At 44.8% G+C, this 20,063-nt stretch overlaps 1 protein-coding gene across 26 annotated transcripts in view; it reads left to right on the top strand.

The window, feature by feature from the left end:
- Window positions 1-4,653: 4,653 nt before the first annotated feature.
- Window positions 4,654-20,063, top strand: part of SNAP91 (synaptosome associated protein 91) — a 77,836-nt gene continuing 62,426 nt past the window's right edge. For all 26 annotated transcript variants that reach the window (XM_054394503.1, XM_054394494.1, XM_054394459.1 and 23 more), the window contains exon 1: window positions 4,654-4,783. In XM_054394503.1, the coding sequence (XP_054250478.1) occupies window positions 4,654-4,783 (130 nt within the window). The remainder of the gene's footprint in view (window positions 4,784-20,063) is intronic.

The following is a 20,063-nucleotide window of genomic DNA, read 5'->3' as shown; positions in this document are numbered from 1 at the left end:
CTGTCTCCATAGGAGAGGAGCATCAATCCTCTGATCATCCTTGTGGCCCTTCTCTGGACACATTCCAGCACCTCCAGATCCTTCTTGTAATAGGGGCTCCAGAAGTGGAGACAGTACTCCAGGTGGGGTCTCACAAGAGCAGTGTAGAGGGGAAGAAACACCTCCCTCAACCTGCTGCCCACACTTCTCTTGATGCAGCCCAGGATACGATTGTCTTTCTGGGCTGCAAATGCACACTGATGGCTCGTGTTCACGTTGAGTTTCTCATCCACCAGCACCCCCAAGTCCTTTTCTTCAGGGCTGCTCGCAAGCCAGTCACTGCCCAGCCTATATCAGTACCTTGGATCGCCCCAACCCAGATGAAGGACCCTGCACTTCGTCTTGTTGAACCTCATGAGGTTGGCATGGGCCCAGCTTTCCAGCCTGTCAAGGTCCCTCTGGATGGCATCCCTTCCCTCCAGGAATGGAGGAGGATCTCTATTCTTTGCATTTAAATTCAGTTTGCAATGTGTAATTTTTAAGGCAATAGTTCAAGCTGTCTGAATTCTCTTTTCCTTAAATATTTTGACAATATGAAGATGTAAAATGATCTGAGTATTATCAATCATAGTTTTTGGTGATACAGCTGAGAATGTCAGTGACAGAAACTCCTGATAACAATATGGACTATTTCAGAAAGTATCCAGACCTTCAAACTGAAGATGTACACTAAACATAAATAAAAATAAAAAGTCACACTGCTAATTAAACCCTTTGCCTAGCATAAAGTTTAAGACTATCTTCCTTGTGTCAAGTTCAGCTACTCTAAATTTCTGCTGGACAGAATCAGCAAACTCCAAGAAAAAAAAGTGTATTTTTTGTTCTTCTATCATGTACCAGTTAAAAAGAAAGTCATGCCATCCTAAACTCCTGTCAGTATCACCAAGAGTTCAGAGTCACTCTTAATGCCAGTAACAGAACATGAAGTGTCCTCTTTCCTCTGAAATCAATTGGCACTACAATTCCAATAGCTGACCATGAAGCAGAGAGGAAAAACTATGTGCTTTTGATAGAATATACTTCTAGCTCCCCCAGATCACTCCATTAATGTTGAATTTCTAGGAATGGAAGTTAACGTTTCTGTAGTAAATGAAATACGATTTCTAAATATAACTACAATTTGTCTGAACTTGAACAGTAGACTTAGAGTAATGCTAAAGAACACGGTGTTATGTTATCTTTCTGTGCAGCTCCATCATTTACTCATTTACCACTCATTACTGAACAGAGCTGAAAGGCTCAGACACATTCATAGAATCATAGAATCATCAAGGTTGGAAAAGACTTTTAAGGCCATCGAGCGTAACCAAAACCCAACTACCATGACTGCTAAACTATAGTCTGAAGTGCTGCATCTACATGCTTGAACACTTCCAGGGATGGTGACTTTACCACCTCCCTATGCAGCCTCTTTACTCTCAGTAGAGAATTTTTTCCTAATATCCAATCTAAACTTCCCCTGGCACAACTTAAGCCCACTTCCTCTTGTCCTATCACTAGCTACTTGGGAGAAGAGACCAACACCAGCTCCACTACAACCTCCTTTCAGGTAGTTGTAGAGGGCAATAAGGTCTCCCCTTAGCCTTCTCTTCTCCAGACTAAAGAACCTCGGTTTGCTCAGCCACTCTTGGTACAACATGCCCCCCAAACCCCTCACCAGCCTTGTTGCTCTTCTCTGGGCACACTCCAGGACCCCAAAGTCTTTCTTATACTGTGGTGCCCAGAACTGCACACAGTACTCAAACTGTGGCCTCACGAGTACAGGGGAACAATCACTCCTCTGCTCCTGCTGGACACACTGTTCTTGATACAGGCCAAGATGCCATTTGCCTTCTTGGCCACCCGGGCACACTGCTGGCTCATGTTCAGCTGGCCATCCACTAGTACCCCCAGATCCGACTGGAATATGAGTCTCACCTATAGGAGCATTCCAAGTTTGCAGACTCCTAATGCTTATTGCTAGCAGTTAGTGACATACGGCTTAGATCTTTTTTGAACTGCAGTCTCTGTCTGTATTCATACACCATGCCTGAGAAAGCATGTGAATCCTGAAATCCAAACATTTCTACCTGCTCTGCATAAATGAAGAATTAACTGAAAATTCGAACGCCTTTCTTCAGGCACTGCTTGCAGAGTTATTTTGGAAGAGATTTTCTAGAGAAATGGCACTTTGAACTTTTGAGCATTATTAACAGGATTTCCAAGCTTTCATGCTATCTAGGGCTTTAAAATCTCTTGGTTGTCAAGTTGAAAAAAAAAAAAAGTAGTACAGAAGCTGCTGTTTCGTATTACCATAGACCACAATCCCTTGTCAGTATCCCAGTATCACAGTACATTAGAGGTTGGAAGGGACCTCTAGAGATCATCAAGTCCAACCCCCCCTGCCAAAGCAGGATCACTTAGGGTAGTCTGCACAGGAATGCATCCAGGTGAGTTTTGAAAGTCTCCAGAGTGGGAGATGTCACAACCTCTCTGTGCAGCCTGTTCCAGTGCTTTGTCACCCTCATTGTAAAGAAGTTTCTTCTCATGTTGAGGTGAAATCTATGTTCAAGATTGAACCTGTTGTTTCTTGTCTTATTACTGTGCACCACCAAAAAGAGCTTGGCCCCCTCCACTCGACACCCACCCCTCAGATCTTTATACACATTGATGAGATGCCCTCTCAATCTTCTCTTCTCGAGATTAAACAGCCCCAGGGATCTCAGTCTCTCTTCATAGGGAGAGACTCCTGCATAATAAATGAAAATGGTGCTCTATGGCTTTGTATGGAACACAGCCCAATGATCACTTCATAAACGGAGCTCTTCAGCACTGACTGTACATACAGTTGTCTTCAGCTAATTAATGACACACACTTACACCTCTGTTGAAAATGGTTCTAACAGCAGCTCGAAGAAATTGCCACCAGCACCATTTCATTTAGACCCCACCCACTCAAATCACTTCACTCCAAAACTAAGTTCAACCAATTTATGGCGGTACATGTATGCCACATTTCTCGGTGCTCCACAGATCACTCCATTAGGCTTCAATGACACAGGAAAACCGTGGCAAGACATCCTCCCTACTAGTGCAACACTGGGTTGTAACCGAGACCTTTAGAATGCCATAGATACCAGAAAGAAAACCCTTCTGGGGACGTATTTTGGACAGCTTTGGTAACAACAACAACATCATAAAAATATTCTGGAGAAATCCAGCCTGTGTGCAGTTTCGGGATCCCTCAGTGCATCATCTCAAGCGCTGGCGAGAGGACCACACTGCAGACAAGGAGAAGCATCAGTGGCTTCGGTTCCCCCACAATCTCCTGGAACCGCGGATCCTCACTGGGCTGTGGGAGCAGCTCCAACCGCCCGCCCCCACCGGGCAGGAGGAGGCGAGCAGGAGGAGGGTAGCGGCTCGGGTCGCGTCTCGCTTCCCCGTACACATCGCAGCCGGGCACCAGCGGCTCCTTTAAGAGGCGCGGCGGAGCAGAGGGGAGCTGCCCCGCGGTACCTAGCGGCCCGGCCAGACCCTGTCGTACCGAGCGGGGGTCACCTGACTGCGCCGGGCCACCGACCTGCGGCGGTAACGGCAGCGCCGCGGCGGTCCGCTCCGTCCCGCCCTCTTGCACCGGGGTAGGGGGCGGCGCTGCTGCGGCAGTAGCGCGGGGATTAGGCTGCGGGAGGATTAAGCCGGCGGCTGGAAATAGCAGCAGCGGCTTCCGGGCGTGGACGCCCAGCGCATCTTCGGCGGCGGCAGGGGGCAGCGGGCAGCCCGCCCCGCACGTGGGGCTACCGGGGCCGGGGGGGGTGCTGCTGCGCCGCGGGGCGCCTCGCCAACGGGCAGCACAGCGGGCCGGGCAGCGGTCGCGGCGGGAGGCGGCGGCGGTGCCCTCCCCGGAGCGGCGGCTGCAGGAGGACGGGAGGGAAGGACGCACTGACAGGTCGGCCGCTGACGCTCGCTTCATCTTCTTCTCCCGCTGCCGTGCCGCCCTGGGCTGCTGCATGGTGCCGGGCTCCGCCGCATTCAGCGGTGCCCCGTTTCCTGGCACGGTGGGGGAGGGGGTCCCCATCGGTGCCGGGGAGTGGCTGTGGGGGGAGGCACCAGGAGGGCATAACATGGCGCAACGGTGCCATAATCTCTCACCGGGGAGGCAGCGGGGCGTGCGCGGCGGCGGGGCCGGGGCGCAGCAGGGGGGCCGGGGCGCGGCGGCTCCTCCGCGGGCCGGTTCGGGGGCGGGCGCTGCCGAGGCAGGTGTGTGTGGGTGTCCTTTCCCCGCTCCGGGGAGCTCGTACGTTATTTGCGTACAGCCTCCTTTCGCTGCCATCATTATTTCCCCTTTATCCTTTCCTCGCATCGTCTGAAATGTCCCTTATTTTTGCCCCAGGTGCCTAGAGGCAGAGGCTTACACAACGGGGCGAGTGGGGGGGGGTGTGCTTCGGGAGGGGCTGGTCTGCCTTGAAGGACCATTGTGCGTGTGCCGTGTGCGTGTGTCCGTGCGTGTCTCTTGCCGTTCTCCCCAACCCCCCTTCAACTCCCCGCCTCCTCTTGGCGATAAACGCGGAATCTCCCCTTCCCCTCCCGTGTTTTCCGCCTCTGCAGAGCAGGCAGCAGCAGGCACGCCAGTCGAAGATGTCGGGTCAGACGCTGACAGATCGCATCGCAGCTGCTCAGTACAGCGTTACGGGATCGGCCGTAGCCAGAGCCGTCTGCAAAGCCACCACGCATGAAGTGATGGGGCCCAAGAAAAAGCACCTGGACTGTGAGCATCCCTTGTTTTTTGTTTCCACAGCGAAGCCCCGGGGCTGAGGAGGCTGCCCATGGGGCTCTGCAGTGTGCCCTGAAGCCGTCTGGCTGTCACACTTGCTCTAATCCCGTTTGCAAACCCTAAGGGTTAGGAGAAATCTCCAGGAGAGGATGAGTTATTATTGCATTTCTTCTCTTATTGCATAATACTCGGCCATTTTTTATTTTATTTTTTTTACCCCTCATGACCTCTTGACTTTTATTTAGGAAGGCAGTGCAAAGCCTGCCTTGTGGAGTGATGGCTTGGAAAGAGGGAAGGGAATTTGACGCAGGGTGAAATGAACAGGCACTTGTCACTGCCTACTTTGGTCAGGATTTAGCTAGGCAGAGACATAAAAGCTATGCCAGGAGTTGTCCAAGCACTGGTAGGAGTATGGCCATCTCCACAGCAGACTTCTGAAGGTGTTTAAACAGTAGTGTACTTAAATGACAGGGCACTTTGATAACTCTACACTGCAAATTGGGACAGTCTTTGGATATTTTAAGGGTTTATTGCAAGAGGTCCCAACTAGCTGAGAGCAATTTCATGAGCTGTCCAATACTTTGCATCATGTTTTATTGAAGATGGCTGGTGACTTTGTTTCACAGAGTTATGATCAATTCTGGATAGCTATTAGCTAGTTAATGCATGAAACAAGGTTGAAGTGAAGATGTTTCTTCAAAAACAATGAGCTAGTGATGTCTTGTCTTGACAATTTTATTTCTTTTCAACCCACTCAACTCCTTCTGCTAGGGGACACCAAGGAGTGGTGAAAGAATTTGTGTGGTGTTAATTGGACTTGTTTACCAGTTAGTAACTCTGTCCAGCAATGAACTCAGTAGATCTCCAGCAAGTTTATTATGTCTAAAGTTAAGTGGGTTTCACTTTTTTTGTGTGTGTTTGTTTAGAAATACTTTCAAGTAAAGATGAGCAGGTTTTATACCAAGCAGTCTCTTGGCTTCTGGCCATTACTAAGTAATGCTGGTGCAGGTGCATAGGTGCATGTAAGTACAATTCTGATGATCTTGTGTTTCTTAAAAGAAGGTATTATTACTTCTGTAAAATAAATCCAGATTTCAGTTCTAATGGCTTCAAAGCTTGTGCCATATTAAGGCATATTCAGGCATGGACCCCTTCAAGTGGCAAACAGCATGCCTATCCAGCATATCTAAATACTCTTGTTTATGTGTCTAAGAGATGCCAATGTAAGCAGCATTGATTGAAGGGTGACTTGAGTCTAAACCATTGTTTCAATAGATCTGCAGTCTTGCTATCATACATTCTCTCTTGTTTTCTTGTGCATTTTGGAAAATCATCTTGGTTACTGATGTCTCCTGTGTTGCTGCTCAATAGCTGTCAACACTTTGTAATCTGTAGGTTGTGTCTGGACTGTCCTACTGGATCTGTTACTAGAGGCTTTAGCTTTAAAATCCAAACCCCATAGCTCAGGTATTTAAAAGCATGCTGTGTGTGATTATATGTTTTTATATACATACATATATGTATGTGTCCATGTATTTGCATATTTTTATGTAGACATTTATGTCTCTCTGTTTATGTATTTATATATATACAGACATATATGTCTGTATGTGTACATATATATATATATATAAAAGTACTATCTGAAGTAGGCAGGATTAAAGTGAGGTAGCAACAATTTACCAGTGTTACATGAAGGTCTGGGAAGGGACTGTGTATGGCTATTGGCCTAATACTATTGCTTCAGAAAATGAACATGAGGGAGGCTGAAGCTAGTAGCATTCAATTTCATACCCACCTGCATGTAAGACACACAAGAAGGGAAATTGTCATTTCCTGGGAGGATATATCCCTGTTCGTTTTTCCTTCTATCTTCTCTTTGTATTTTTCCAAGGTCTATATAACAATTGAGAGTTTAACTATCTGGTATCATTAAAAACAGAACCTCGGTGGGGGAAGGTATGCACATTCAACATTGTGGGGTATAAATAAAATTCAAGTTAGTTTTTTTAAAAGAAAAAATACTCTTGGGCTCAAACTGAGGACATCTCCTCCTGATTATGAACTGATGGGCAGTTCCTTCAGTGCTGATGTATACCTTGTGAACAAGTGTTAAAATGGACTTCATGTATTGTAATGAATCAATTACAAGCTCACCCTCTAAAAAAGCAATGCCCCCGTGCATGCCAGAGGTGCTGCTAGGTGGAGGTAGATCTGAGCCACATGGCTGAGTGCATTTCAGGTTGGATAAATAGCATTTGAAGATGTGGAGAATGAAACGAAAGGTAAAACTTGCCAATGCCTTAAGTTTTGAGTCAAGGCATGAAGGATTCAGACAGTTGAAACTTAAGAGAGCAGTAGTTGGAGTGATACCTTTTGACGAGCTTTAATTCTAGTATTGGTTTGGGGGTTCTGTGTCCTTAGGGAACTCCATGAGCGTCTTAATGGCCAGGTGTTGTGACACATAACCTATTGTCCCTGCTCTGCTTAGCAGCTGGGCTTTGTAAATGAAATGCAGAGATCAACTATTTAACGTGAGTCGAGTAGTCCTGTGAGGATGAGCCTGTCTTCATATGTTTTCTGCAGAAGATGTAGCTCCAGAGAGTTATAGGAACATGGTAGATGATGAGGTGTGGGGTTTTTTTGTTTGATTCAGGCTTTAAGTGAGTACTACTTAGAGGGAATTTGCTCTGAGGAATAAAAAACGTGATTTGGGTGTGAGTGCATATGTGTGAGGAAAAAGGAGGAGAAAACAGATTGACTGTCTTCTGTGAACAAAAGCTGAGCTGGTGGTTGTCTTTTGTGTGGTTTTCTGTACTTGCCTAGCTTTCAAATACAGGCTTTAATATGGATGCTACATTGTGGCTGTCTTTTGGTGTGGTTTCTGGGTATTGCCCAGGCTTGTCCTGTAACAAAGTAGTCAAATGTGATTAGGTTGCTATCATATACTCAGTTATCTTTACCATTTTCTTGAGTCCCATCTCTCATACTAGTGAATTTCCAGCAACTGCTGGAAGTAGTACCAGATGGCATTAAATGCATTTCCCAAGTCCCTGTGGGGAGAAAAGGGATGTCAGTCTAAATACTCTGATGGTCTGTGGCAAGCCATTGCAGTTGGCATGTTAGAGCTCTCACCCTTTTTTGGACTTACCAAACTGTTTTCATCTTACACTTGTCTTAAAGTCACCACAATGATATGGTTTAATCTCCCTCAGCTAACCACGTTGTGTTAAATAAATGATGATTAGATACAGCAAATGAGGAAAGCGTTCCCATGAAGAAGTGGGGATTAGCAACTTGATTTTGCTGCAGTGAGAAGGGCCATTGCAGAGTGGGTGAATCAGATGTATGGGCTACTTTAAGGATATATAAGCTGTGTTAATTCAACTGAAAGAAAAATCCTAATGCACAGCATAGGAGCTTCATTCTCAGAATTCTTTTGAAATACATGTTAAGGCTGCACTGAACGTTTAATGGTGTGGGGCAAGAAAAAGAAAGCTTCCAGCCTTGAGTGTGGGTGACTGGTATCAACAAGGAAAGGCTTTCAGAGAAGGGAGGTGACTTTGAAATGTTAAAACACGTGACAGATGAGAGGAAAAATAGGTAGATCTGAACTCAGCTCCTCTTGTAGAAAAAGAAACAAACTGTGAAGCTTTCATTTGGGGAAGTGAATTGGAAACCAGTGAGGTTGTTGCACCTGCAGTTGATTGTACCAAGTTCCTGTTTCTGAAGATGATCAAAATGTCTGGGGTTTTCCTTGACTTACTGTGAGTGAATTGTTCTGCAGAAGGGAGAAGTTCTGGAGTGTATATTCTAAAAAGACCATGTGCTGCCTCCTTACTTCTTCAAAATAATTCTCGTAAAGTGGGAGACCCTTCTGGAGCCCTGATTGAGAGCTGGGAAATTTTAATGAGTTGTGGAAACAAAGGAGATGAAGATCAGGGCTTGATCTCCTGTGACTGTGAAGAGGACCAGTATATTATAGTAACATCTTCCCATCCCATGTCTAATGTTGCATATTTGTATGTGGCTGGCAAGCAAGGCTTTAAAAGGAAATCTATAATTTAATGCATGTTGGTAACTGAACTGCAGGGCTGGTGTCAGTATTTTGCCTATACAGATCCTTTTTTTTCTGCAGTGTTTTGTCATTCTTCTGCAAACTGTGGAGATGACCTAACAATTTTTCATTACTGTGGTCTCTAGAGTTGAAACAGAAGTGGCAATTGACTAAAATCAGTGGGCTAAACTTTTTTTCCCAAGGATCAGTAAAGGTATTTGTTAGATCCCCTAGGTTAGTCTTAGAAACCACAGTGGTTGGACTCAATCTTAGAGGTTGTATCCAATTGAAACAATTCCATGGTTCTCTATCTCACTCTTGAAGATTATGTCTGTCTGTGTTTTGGGAGGGGTGGGGGTCAGTGGAGCTATCTTGAGTCACAAGACTTCAGTGACTGTTAAGGTTAACTCCAATGTGTATTTCAGAAGTTGTTTTGCTGTTGGAGTGATTTGGGGAGTGTTCCAACACCGCTGGCACTTGGAGCCCTTTCCTAGTGGGAGTGGCACAGGCGTATGAGTGCTGCATTGCTCTGCAGTCCAGGTGTCTTTATGACCATGGAAGTACCTTCAAGAAAATTGCCAAGAATGGAGTCCCTGTACACACTGGTCTTAATCCATAACACTTTACTAGTGAAACTACTTTTGTAAGTCTCACTATATCTTGTACTGCAGTTAACTTGTCACAGTTTCCATGTACAAGAAAACTGACTTTGTCTCACAGCTGAGCATCAATCCTAACTTTTATGCAATGTCTGGGTTTTTGTTCTCACAGCTGGTGTGTATTCTAAATCATGAACTTCTTGTCACCCCAGTGAACCTTTCGTATCTGAAAAGAAAGACAAATCCAAGCAAGCAATTATTTTTCTCTAATTTATTAATGGATGTTGGATTAGCACCTTTTTTTTTTTTTTTCGGTCTGTGTATGGAAGGACTTGTCACCAGTCTCTGTGTTAAACAGCTCTGTTTCTGTGGGCCTCTCCCATGTCCTTTTCCAAAACAGTACTGAAGACTTACTTGATTTAGAGATGTGTAGATCTCTGAAAAGGAGTAGAAATGATTGTCACAGGTAAGGGGAGCTAATAAGGAGGCTTTTAAAATTAGTTCATCTTGAGTGTTTCAATGGCATTACCTTACCATTTCCCCCAAGGCCTCATGCTATTTTTAAGGCATGTGTTGTACCAAGAGAAGGCTGCCCTTTTAATTAAGCTAAGACTTAGCTAACTAATATTTTTCAGAAGATAGTTGAAGCTGTGTAGAAGTTTGAATTCAAATACAAAGGTTGAGGCATGGGGAGGATCACTTGTTCTTGTGCACCTGAACTGTTCCGTGCTTGTCTTCTTAGGCTACAATGCCTAAGGAAAGGAAAGGGAGGATGTGGAAAGAGAAGACTGGGTAGACAATGTAATATTAAACTTTCTTTCATCCAAACAGTGTAACTTGATAAAGCTAGACTGACTAGTCCTGCCCTCCCTCCCCTTGTTTTTTCCTCAGGTGAAGGCATGTATTCTAAGTCTGTTTTCAGTAGTCATTAAAATCCCTCTATTAAACATTCTGTGTCAAGGTCATGGATGACAAATTCTGTGACCAGTCAGATCTTTCTGCTGTACTGACTTCCCTTAGTAGACCTTAATAATGGAGTAGTTTATCTTTTCTTTGAGGCTTCTTGTTCATCAGATAGTCAGTATGACAGTGACCACCCTATAGTTTTAATAACTTCTTTTTAGTAGATGAATATGTTTCATAATAGTGTTGTAGAGCCTGGGTGGCAGCAATTGAACATCTTCTAAACAAAAGAAGTATCTGCAGTTTGATTTCCTGCGGTTTGATTTGATCTGCGCCTTTGATTTCCCAGCCTGGCTTGTAAACCCTCCCTTTTCTGTGTGTGCCTTACCTGGGCCTGTCTCACTAGTGAAGAATTCTGTGAAGTCTCCAAGCAAGTGCTCTGTTGGTGTAGTCAGTTGATGCTTTCATGTCTCTGTCCTGTGAAGGATTCTCTGAAGTACTTAAAAGTAGATGGCAGTCAAGATAACTTTGAAGGACATAGAACATTTTGGTTGCTATTCTTTTTCCCTGCTTCTTGCTGGATGGAGTAATTAGTAGCCAAAGCAGGGAATTTACTGCCCTTTTTAGTCCCCACTTCTGAAGAAATGATGATATAGCAGAGGCACACCTGCTTCTATGATTTTTCTGCCTGAGTTTAAGATACTTGAGACTATTTCACACTTCCTACCTTACTTACCTTTCCACCAGTACTGGTGTCCATGGCAATGTGTTGACTGCAGGGATGGCCTCTATAAAAAAAGGCCAGGGCATGCTCTGTGCTAGACACAGCTGGCTCCACAGTAGACCCCCTACAGAACACATCTGAGCTCATCCACCAGGTTTGTGGCACCTCCAGAAAAAACAAACTTAAGAAAGGGCAGAAAACACTGGACAGACATAGGAGGAGGAGGAGGGAAACAGTAAGAAATGGCAGAGGGAACACCAAGGTCAGAGGTGGAGCAGAGGGTACTGCATGGTGCTGGAGCAGATATCTCCTGCAGCCTGTGGAAGAGACCCCTAGTCTCAGAAGTCACAGCAACAGCATCCCCCCTGCTACCAAAACCCTGCAACATGCATCCAATATGTCCCCTACCCTTGAAGAAAAGAAAGGGAAAGACCTTCCTTGGGCAGTTGTAGACATACAGTATTGCTGAAGGAGCTGGCTCCAGTGTTTTGAGGCAGGTAATGGGGAAAACTTGGTGTAGAGTGGATGACATTTTATCCCTTCCCTTAGTCTTACTGTAGTCTAAAGATGAGTCAGTGATACCTAACAGTATCACTAAATTAATATGCCCTGTTCCTTTTTGGAGCTTCTTTTCAAGGTGCAGATCAGAGTGGAAAAGCAAAAGCTCTGGTAGTCTCACCAATGAATGTCTAATGAAATGGATGTCCAAACTTTTAACACATGGTATGCAGATGAGGAACAACATTCTGCCGTGGCTTGGAGAGAGGAATATTCAATACCATGAAAACAAAAAAGCAAGGAATAAAGCAAGCCAGGAAATCAGGGTCTGCATTTTAGTGCAGGACATGTAGTATGCTGAAAGAGCAGATCAACAGGACTGACCCTTGAACTCCTCTGATGGAAGAAGCCTTCCTAGTAGCTTGGCAGGCAGTGATTTGTAGCACAGGGTTTGCAGCAGTACTTTTATTCCCCTGAGTCAGCAGTACCAGCAAGATTGCAGTGTGAGGCTTCACTGCTAAGTTGACATCAGAGTGTCCCACCCCACCAGACTCTTGCATGGTTGCTTGATTTTTCCTTGCTGGCCAACATTTTGTTTGGATGAGAACTTGACAGCTTAAATAAAACCTGAATAAACCAGATGTTGGGAATTGCTCAAAGGCAATCAGAATACCTGGCAGAGGCTAGCTTGTCACTTTGCAGAGTATGGCTAAATCTTGTTTATTTTTTTTTTCTAGAGTCTTGCATACCACATGGTAGACCCTTAAAATTGGCTTTAATATTTTAGATCTTGCTATTTTGATCGTGTTTTCTTCCGCAGAGCTGCTTGGAGACACTGCAAATCAATACAAAACAAGTTTTGCAAGGGTGGGCACAGAGATATATTTGAACAGTCTCAGAGGTACATTCTGCAATCATAGCTGGTAGCCAGTAAGCTGCTTCTGCTCATTAAAAATTCTTTTCTTTAGGTTGTGAAACACAGTTGCTGAAGCAGTTGAGAGTTGTAATCTGCTAGGAGAGGGAATGTACCAGTAATATGGACTAGTGCCACAAATGATCATAGAATCATAGAATAGTGCCAACCCCTCTGCCAGGGGCAGGGACGCCTCACACTAGATCAGGTTGCCCAGAGCCACATCCAGCCTGGCTTTAAAAACCTCCAGGGATGAGGCTTCTACCACCTCCCTGGGCAACCTGATCCCATGTCTCACCACCCTCATAGTGAAAAACTTCTTCCTAACATTCAATCTAAATCTACCCATTTCTATTTTTTTTTTTTCATTCTCCCTAGTCCTATCACTACCTGGCACCCTAAATAATTCCTCCCCAGCTTTCTTGTAGCCCCCTTCAGATACTGGAAGGCCAGAATAAGGTCACCTCAGAGCCTTCTCTTCTCCAGACTGAACAACCCCAACTCTCTGTCTCTCCTCATAGGAGAGGAGCTCCAGCCCTCTGATCATCCTCGTGGCCCTTCTCTGGACACATTCCAGCACCTCCAGATCCTTCTTGTAATAGGGGCTGCAGAACTGGACGCGGTACTCCAGAGCAGAGTAGAGGGGGAGAATCACCACCCTCGACCTGCTGCCCACACTTCTCTTAATGCATTCCAGGATGTGATTGGCTTTCTGGGCTACAAGTGCACACTGGTGGCTCATGTTGAACTTCTTATCCACCAGCACCCCTAAGTCCTTTTCTTCAGGGCTGTTCTCAAGCCAGTCACTGCCCAGCCTATATTGGTGCCTGGGATTGCCGTGATCCAGATGCAGGGCCTTGCATTTGGTCTTGTTGAACCTCATGAGGTTGTCATGGGCCCAACTCTCCAGCCTATCAAGGTCCCTCTGGATGGATCTCTTCCCTCCAGCCTGTCTGCTGCACCACACAGCTTGGTGTCATCAGCAAACTTGCTGAGGGTGCACTCAATGCCTCTGTCCACATCACTGACAAAGATGTTGAACAAGACTGGTCCCAGGACTAAGCCCTGAGGGAATCCACTTGTCACTGGCCTCTACTTGGACATGGACCCATCGATACTGGACATCAACCTTGAAATGTCACCGTAAATGTAGATGGAATACTGGAACACTGTTTTCTAGACCACTGGGAAGTGGTACATCCACTGGGTGTCTGAGGCTTGCAGCTTAGATGTAGGCATAGTACAGAAAATGGCAGTGCACTGCATTTCCATCAACTTCTGGATGAACAAGATCCAAATACCTTTCTTTTCCTCTTCACTGTGCAGGATAATGTGATCTCATGCTTTGTTTTAGATTATATCAGTATCTTAACTTAGTTTAGATGGTGAAAAGTCCTGGTGTCATGACAATGTGTATTTGTCCCATCTCTGCTCTGGCCATTTGAGCTGAGGCAGTGTGTCATTTGGTTGCCTTTCCTGGAGCCTGCTTGTTCTAGCTATTAACAAAACCTGAATGATATTTCTTGCAGAAGAGATTTTTTTTGTGAATACATAGGAATGATCATGCTTGAAGGCCACCAAGAGAACACACTGCTTCTCATGTACTGAGAACTGTAAGTTGCTGACAGGATGTGTCTGCAGCTTGGGTCTGACTTGAGACAATCAACTCTTTTTTTTTTTTTTTTTTTTTTTTTTTTTTTTTTTTTGGTTGGAAGCCAATATGCAAAATTACCACAGGTAGAAAGCAGGTAGGCAGGAGCTCCTGTGTTGTAGTAGGGCCACAAAGCTCCAACAAAGCAGTGGAGCCATAAGCATTGCCAGGGTGGCTTTACTTTCTCAAAGAAGGAATGGAAAAAGAAAGCAATATTCTTTGCCAGTTGTTCCTAGGCATTTAAGATGCTGCGTTATGGCTGGGTTATGAGATGTGAAATGCTGGCAAGGATAGATTGCAGAGTTTGGTTGCTGACTTGAACTAAGATTGTTCAACTTTAAAAGTTACAGTTATAAAAGTTATATTCAAAAGACCAAAAAGCATGTCTTTTCAAGGAAGTGTCTTAAACTTTGCTGTTCTAGAGAGGTGGGGCAAAACTGTGGTTTGTCTACGGGCAATACAGTTGATCTCTTCAAACTGACTCTTGGCTTGGCATGAGCATGGATGACACAATGGCAGCGGGTGCTGCCATAGCAGATGGTCAGTGCTTAGCCTGCAGAGCCTGGCAGGCTCCTAGTGCCTCTGGCATAGTTTTATTACATCTCTTAAGTCTCTCTGATAGTTTACAGAATGTTCTAAAATGGTCCTCCGTGGAAGTGAGAGGAAGGCATGACTGCTCAGAGCATGAATAAAACATGCTGATTTGCCACCCACATGCTTAAAATACAGACAAGTTTACAGAGTTCAGAGGCAGGTCCTCAAAATAAGCCGGCGGTCGTGATCGGTGCCACGGTGTGGGACTGCACGAGCTGGGGGGTGCGTCTTTGCATGTAATTGTAGAGCCCACATGGATGCACTTGAGTGAGATCAAACTTGCACTAAAAGGACTCATCCTTTCACTTCTTGTTTCAGAGAGTGTAGGACTTGTATGAAAGGGGGCAGCCAGCTGGCCTCTTTCCTGGTGCTGGAGGCTGCTGTTTCTCATTATGTAGAGGTTGAGTATAGACGAAAAGCTTTAACATATCATTGCATCAATTCTTTAGCAACCCTGGTGTTTTAAAACCTGACCTTTTTTTCAAATGGAGACTTGGGTTTGGATCTTGCTGCATGACTCTGGAATCCAAAGTACAGTTATTGTGCCTGTAGCTCTTAATCTATGTTTTATTGCCTCATCTAAACCTATTTATAGGAGCATGTACATTCTGCTGAGGGGCAGCAAGCCAGAGGAAGTCAGCATGTCTAGTGTGCCAGTGTTCTGAAAATGTACATTTTATCATGATTGATGTTCCTTTACTGGCATCTGAAACAGAATTTTGTTTTCATATATGATCTTTGCCTGTGACTTTCTGATCTGACCTTTTATTCTAAGCCACGTAGAGTCTTTCTAGTTTTGCTAGGCTTGATTTAAGCTTCAAATTTCTCTGTTGTGAATGGCAAAGAGTATTGACAGGGAAAATTTGCTATGTTTGAAATAGGTGAAATTAAAGAACTTCCTTTGGTTTATCAGGAAGCCAGAAATTACTTTGGACTGCATTATGAGAATGCTACCTTTAAAACTCACCTCCATATCATGCTTAGGAGGTTAAATAGAGACTTCTAGGTGTTGAGATCTGACTCTTTGCAAAGGTTTGCCTGAACGTGAGCCTGTGTGATGTATTCTAACTTTTGCACTTATCAATAGCTTGATAGGAGACTTCCTCTGCCAGAGACAAAGACATCTTCCACAGTCACTGGTGACTTTGAACTGTATAGGTAGCAGCTTATTACTGTCAGGTTTTCTTAAATGTTGGTAGTCCTAACTGCATCTTCTGCCTCTCAGGTGGATGTTCTGTTGAATTTAACAGATTTTTTTTTTCTTGCAACATCAAGAAATCTGCATTGTAGGATGGGCTGCAGGCTCATGTTGAAGAGTAAAGTCTAGTGGTAGTTGACCTGTGTGGCAGAAGCAGAGGATTGTTGTTTAACTGGTTTAATAGAGGGGGGTGAACATAAAGGAATTGTAAACTTGGTTTCACATGTATTTTTATTTTTTTTAGCAAGCAGAGAGTAAAGCTCTCTCTAATTGTGAAGGACATCAGTCAGCTTGCTGAAAACATCAACCAGCCTGTTTTAAGGCACAGCATTCACATGTGAGGCAGCCACCAGCTCCTAGGAACTCTTATGGTCTTTCTCTTGCTTCTGTTGGAGTAATATAAAAACACTCACACAGAATTGGAGGTTAAATAGAAATACTATTTACAAAACTACAAAAGGTACAAAGGGTGTGTATACACTTCAAAATCAGCTTTGGCCCAGCTCTTCAGCATGGCCCCAAGCCAGGCCTCAACCAGCCAAGCCTTTCCTCCTCACACTAGGCCCAGCAGGCTCCTGTTAGGCCTCCCTGCCCTCCTCAGAGCAGGCCCGGTAGGCCTCAAGAAATAAATTGCCAGTCAGGCCTTCACTCTCACTCAAACCAAAGACACTGAACAGCTTGCCCAGGGAGGTGGTGGAAGCCTCCTCCCTGGAGGTGTTTAAGGCCAGACTGGATGTGGCTGTGAGCAACCTGATCTAGTGTGAGGTGTCCCTGCCCACGACAGGGGGTGTTGGAGCTGGGTGATCCTTGAGGTCCCTTCCAACCCTAACAATTCTGTGATTGTGTGATAACAGCAGGCACATGCTTGGAGGAGAGAGAGAGAAAAATGGCTGTGTGGCCTGCTTATATAGGGTAATGCAGGATTATGGGATGGAATAACACATGATATTCTGTCCACCCCTCTGGGATGGACTGTCCACCCCCCTGGGCTCTCTGGAGGAATTTATCTCTGTGGTAGGACAGTTAGTCCTTAACCTACAACAGAGGTCATACTGTTGCTCCAATGGATGGACAGGTTTGCATTACAGGATCACAGGATGTGAGGGGTTGGAAGGGACCTCTGGAGATCTTCAAGTCCAACCCACTTGCCTGAGCAGGACCGTATCATCTATCACAGGTCGCACAGGAACGCATCCAGATGGGGCTTGAAAGTCTCCAGAGAAGGAGACTCCACAACCTCTCTGGGCAGCCTGTTCCAGTGCTCCGTGATTACACTGGATTTCTTTCCTACAGATATGTCCATGTTTTCAATATGACTGCATAGTTGTGGGAATTCATTCCCACTTAAGAAGTTCAACCCATGCTAAGCTTCTGGTGGCTTGTCAGCTTGATGGAGTGAATGGGCTCTCTGGCCTTGTTTGGTTATTTTTCAGGCTGACCCTTATCATATGGCATCTGCTGACAAAATAGCTGGACTCTCAGAAGAATGACCCTGAGAGAGTAGGGCAGGGAAAACATGGGCCATGGTCTGCATCTTGAAAGTTTTATGTGTCAGCTGCTGAATCTGCCTACTTGACTGACCTGTTTCTAGCATACAAGCTGCAGGTAATTAACTTGTCACTGAGGTGGCTTGCATGTTGTCTCATCCCCACTCTATTTAATGTATTCCCAGTGTGTAACAGCTAAGTAGTGCAGCTGAAACATCAGGCTGCTTCCAATATATTTCCAGTCTTGTTGAGATTTGTAGTGGATTTTAGTGCCCAGTTGCTGTTCTGGGCAGAGTTAATGAGCTAGTGATGGTTTCACTTCTACAGGGTTATTAAAAACAGATGGTTTTCTGAGGCAGGTAGATCATTTGGGGGTAGGTGGCACTAACCACGGCTCCTTCATTTCAGAATAAAAATGACAGCAGCGTGTCAACTCAGCTCATGTACTGTGCCTCAGCTGAGTACCACTTTGTGCCAGATGTGGTTGGAGTGCAGGATCAGCCCAACATATAAAGGCTGCTTAGAAAATGTTCTAGTGCAAGGATTAAAGTCAATGACCCCATGCTGCTGTGGCAACATGAAATCCTTACTTTTCTAGTGTAGCTGTGTTGTTCTGGACAAAATCTGCAGTTGACCCTGTAAGTGATAGTAAACAGCCAAGTGATAAGAGTTAAGAATTGATATAATCAACAGGTAATGGTAGAGGTGTTTCACCTCATAGACAGATAATCACAGGTCACAGCTGGGATCCTGGTATCCAATTACAGTAACCAATTGGCTCGATCTTACTGACTTTTATCCTTCTAAGTAATAATCTTGCAACAGTGTATCCCCTTTAAATGTCTGTTGTTTGCAGCAAGACCTAGGGTTAATGCTTGCAAGGATGGAGAGGTCAGTTCTGCCCCATACAGAACATGGAATAAATGCTTTGAAGGCTTGGCAGAAGATTGGCTGTTGTCCACAGTCTTGTGTTTCTTCTCTAAATTAATGTATATTTTGGTTAAGGCTTTAAGGTTTGAACTGCTGAAGGAAATGGCTTGTAGAATTAGGTTTGAGATTTGCCATGTGAGATGAAAGTTCCTTTTTATGCTGGAAGGTCCTTCTAAGTTGTTGGTCAAGTGCTTAACACAAATGCTACTTTTAATGTTAGAATGGGTTTTTTTCCATGTCACTTCCCCCTGTAGAGTTTGGCATCTGAAATGCCACATTAGTATAAGATGGGGAATAACATTTCTCAAAGACCATTCTTTTATATTTTAACCTTATAACCATCATTTGGTGTCCACCAAATGGAAGCAGCATTTTATATAGCTTGATCTATTGAGATCTGTGCAAAAAAGTTAGTACAATGATCATTTGAGGTGTCTCCTCCCCCTCTACTCTGCCCTGGTGAGACCTCACCTGGAATATTGTGCCCAGTTTTGGGCTCCCCAATTCAAGAGGGACAGGGATCTGCTCAAGAAAGTCCAATGGAGGGTTAGGAGGATGATTAAGGGAGTGGAGCACTGCCCTGTGAGGAGAGGCTGAGGGACCTGGGGCTTTTTAGTCTGGAGAAGAGAAGACTGAGAGGGGATTTAATAAATGTTTATAAATATCCAAGGACTGGGTGTCAAGAGGGAGGGGACAGGCTCTGCTCAGTTGCACCCTGGGATAGGACAAGGGGCAATGGATAGAAACTACAGCAGGAGGTTCCACCTCACTACATGAGGAGGAACTTCTTTACTCTGAGGGTCGCAGAGCACTGGAACAGGCTGCCCAGAGAGGTTGTGGAGTTTCCTTCTCTGGAGGCTTTCAAGATCCGTCTGGATGCATTCATGTGTGACCTGTGTTGGACTCAATGATCTCCAGAGGTCCCTTCCAGCTCCTAACATCCTGTGATTCTGTGAGTTGCTATTTGCAGTAAATCAATAAAATACATAAGTGGCACATCTGGCCCCAGAATTACTTGATATTTCATATCATGATAAGCAGAACCACTCCGTTATTGTCTTTGAGCCGAAAACTACACATTTCTCTTGAGCTAGCTCTGGAGCAGGATTTGGGTGGAGAGAGTGTCTGGAATGGGGTCTCTGGGTGAGAGGAAGAAATCAGTGGAGCTGTGATTTCTCCTTTCCTTAGCTTTGCTGAACTTTTATAGTCTTGCCTAAGAAAAATCCTTTTGTATTCTAAGTGAGTTCATTCTGTTCAAATGAGGGTCAGGTCTGAGCTTCTTACTGCTTTGGACAGTGGAGCAATTCCATGGTTAATAACTGACGCTTTTTCTCTGGTGAAGCTGATTGAAAAAGCTTCAAGGCTCTGCTTGGGAGGAAACCAGGCAGGATCCCTTGACCACAGGACATTTCTCCCTTTGTTTAGTGTTCTGACTTCATGTGTGTGAAGCTGAAAAGCTGCTTTCTTAGTATGTTTGCACTAAGTTTGTGTAGCACATCTCCTGAGTGACAGTGTTATTGTTCCCGATATTTAGTTCTTGAGTAAGATTGAAGCTTTCATTCTTTTGAGTGACTGGATTATGGGTGTCAGTAAGGTCTTGGATTTTGACCACAAAATATGTTAATTACTAATCAATTTAGCAGTCTTTGAGACCATACTTATCACTCCAATGACTGCTGCTTAAAATCAAACTTCTACAGTTGGCCTGAATGTCATCTTT

Source organism: Indicator indicator, chromosome 2 (genome assembly GCF_027791375.1).
Source record: "Indicator indicator isolate 239-I01 chromosome 2, UM_Iind_1.1, whole genome shotgun sequence".
Taxonomy (NCBI): domain Eukaryota; kingdom Metazoa; phylum Chordata; class Aves; order Piciformes; family Indicatoridae; genus Indicator; species Indicator indicator.
The sequence above is the reverse complement of the archived record's forward strand: the minus strand, read 5'-3'. Positions and strand labels throughout refer to the sequence as shown.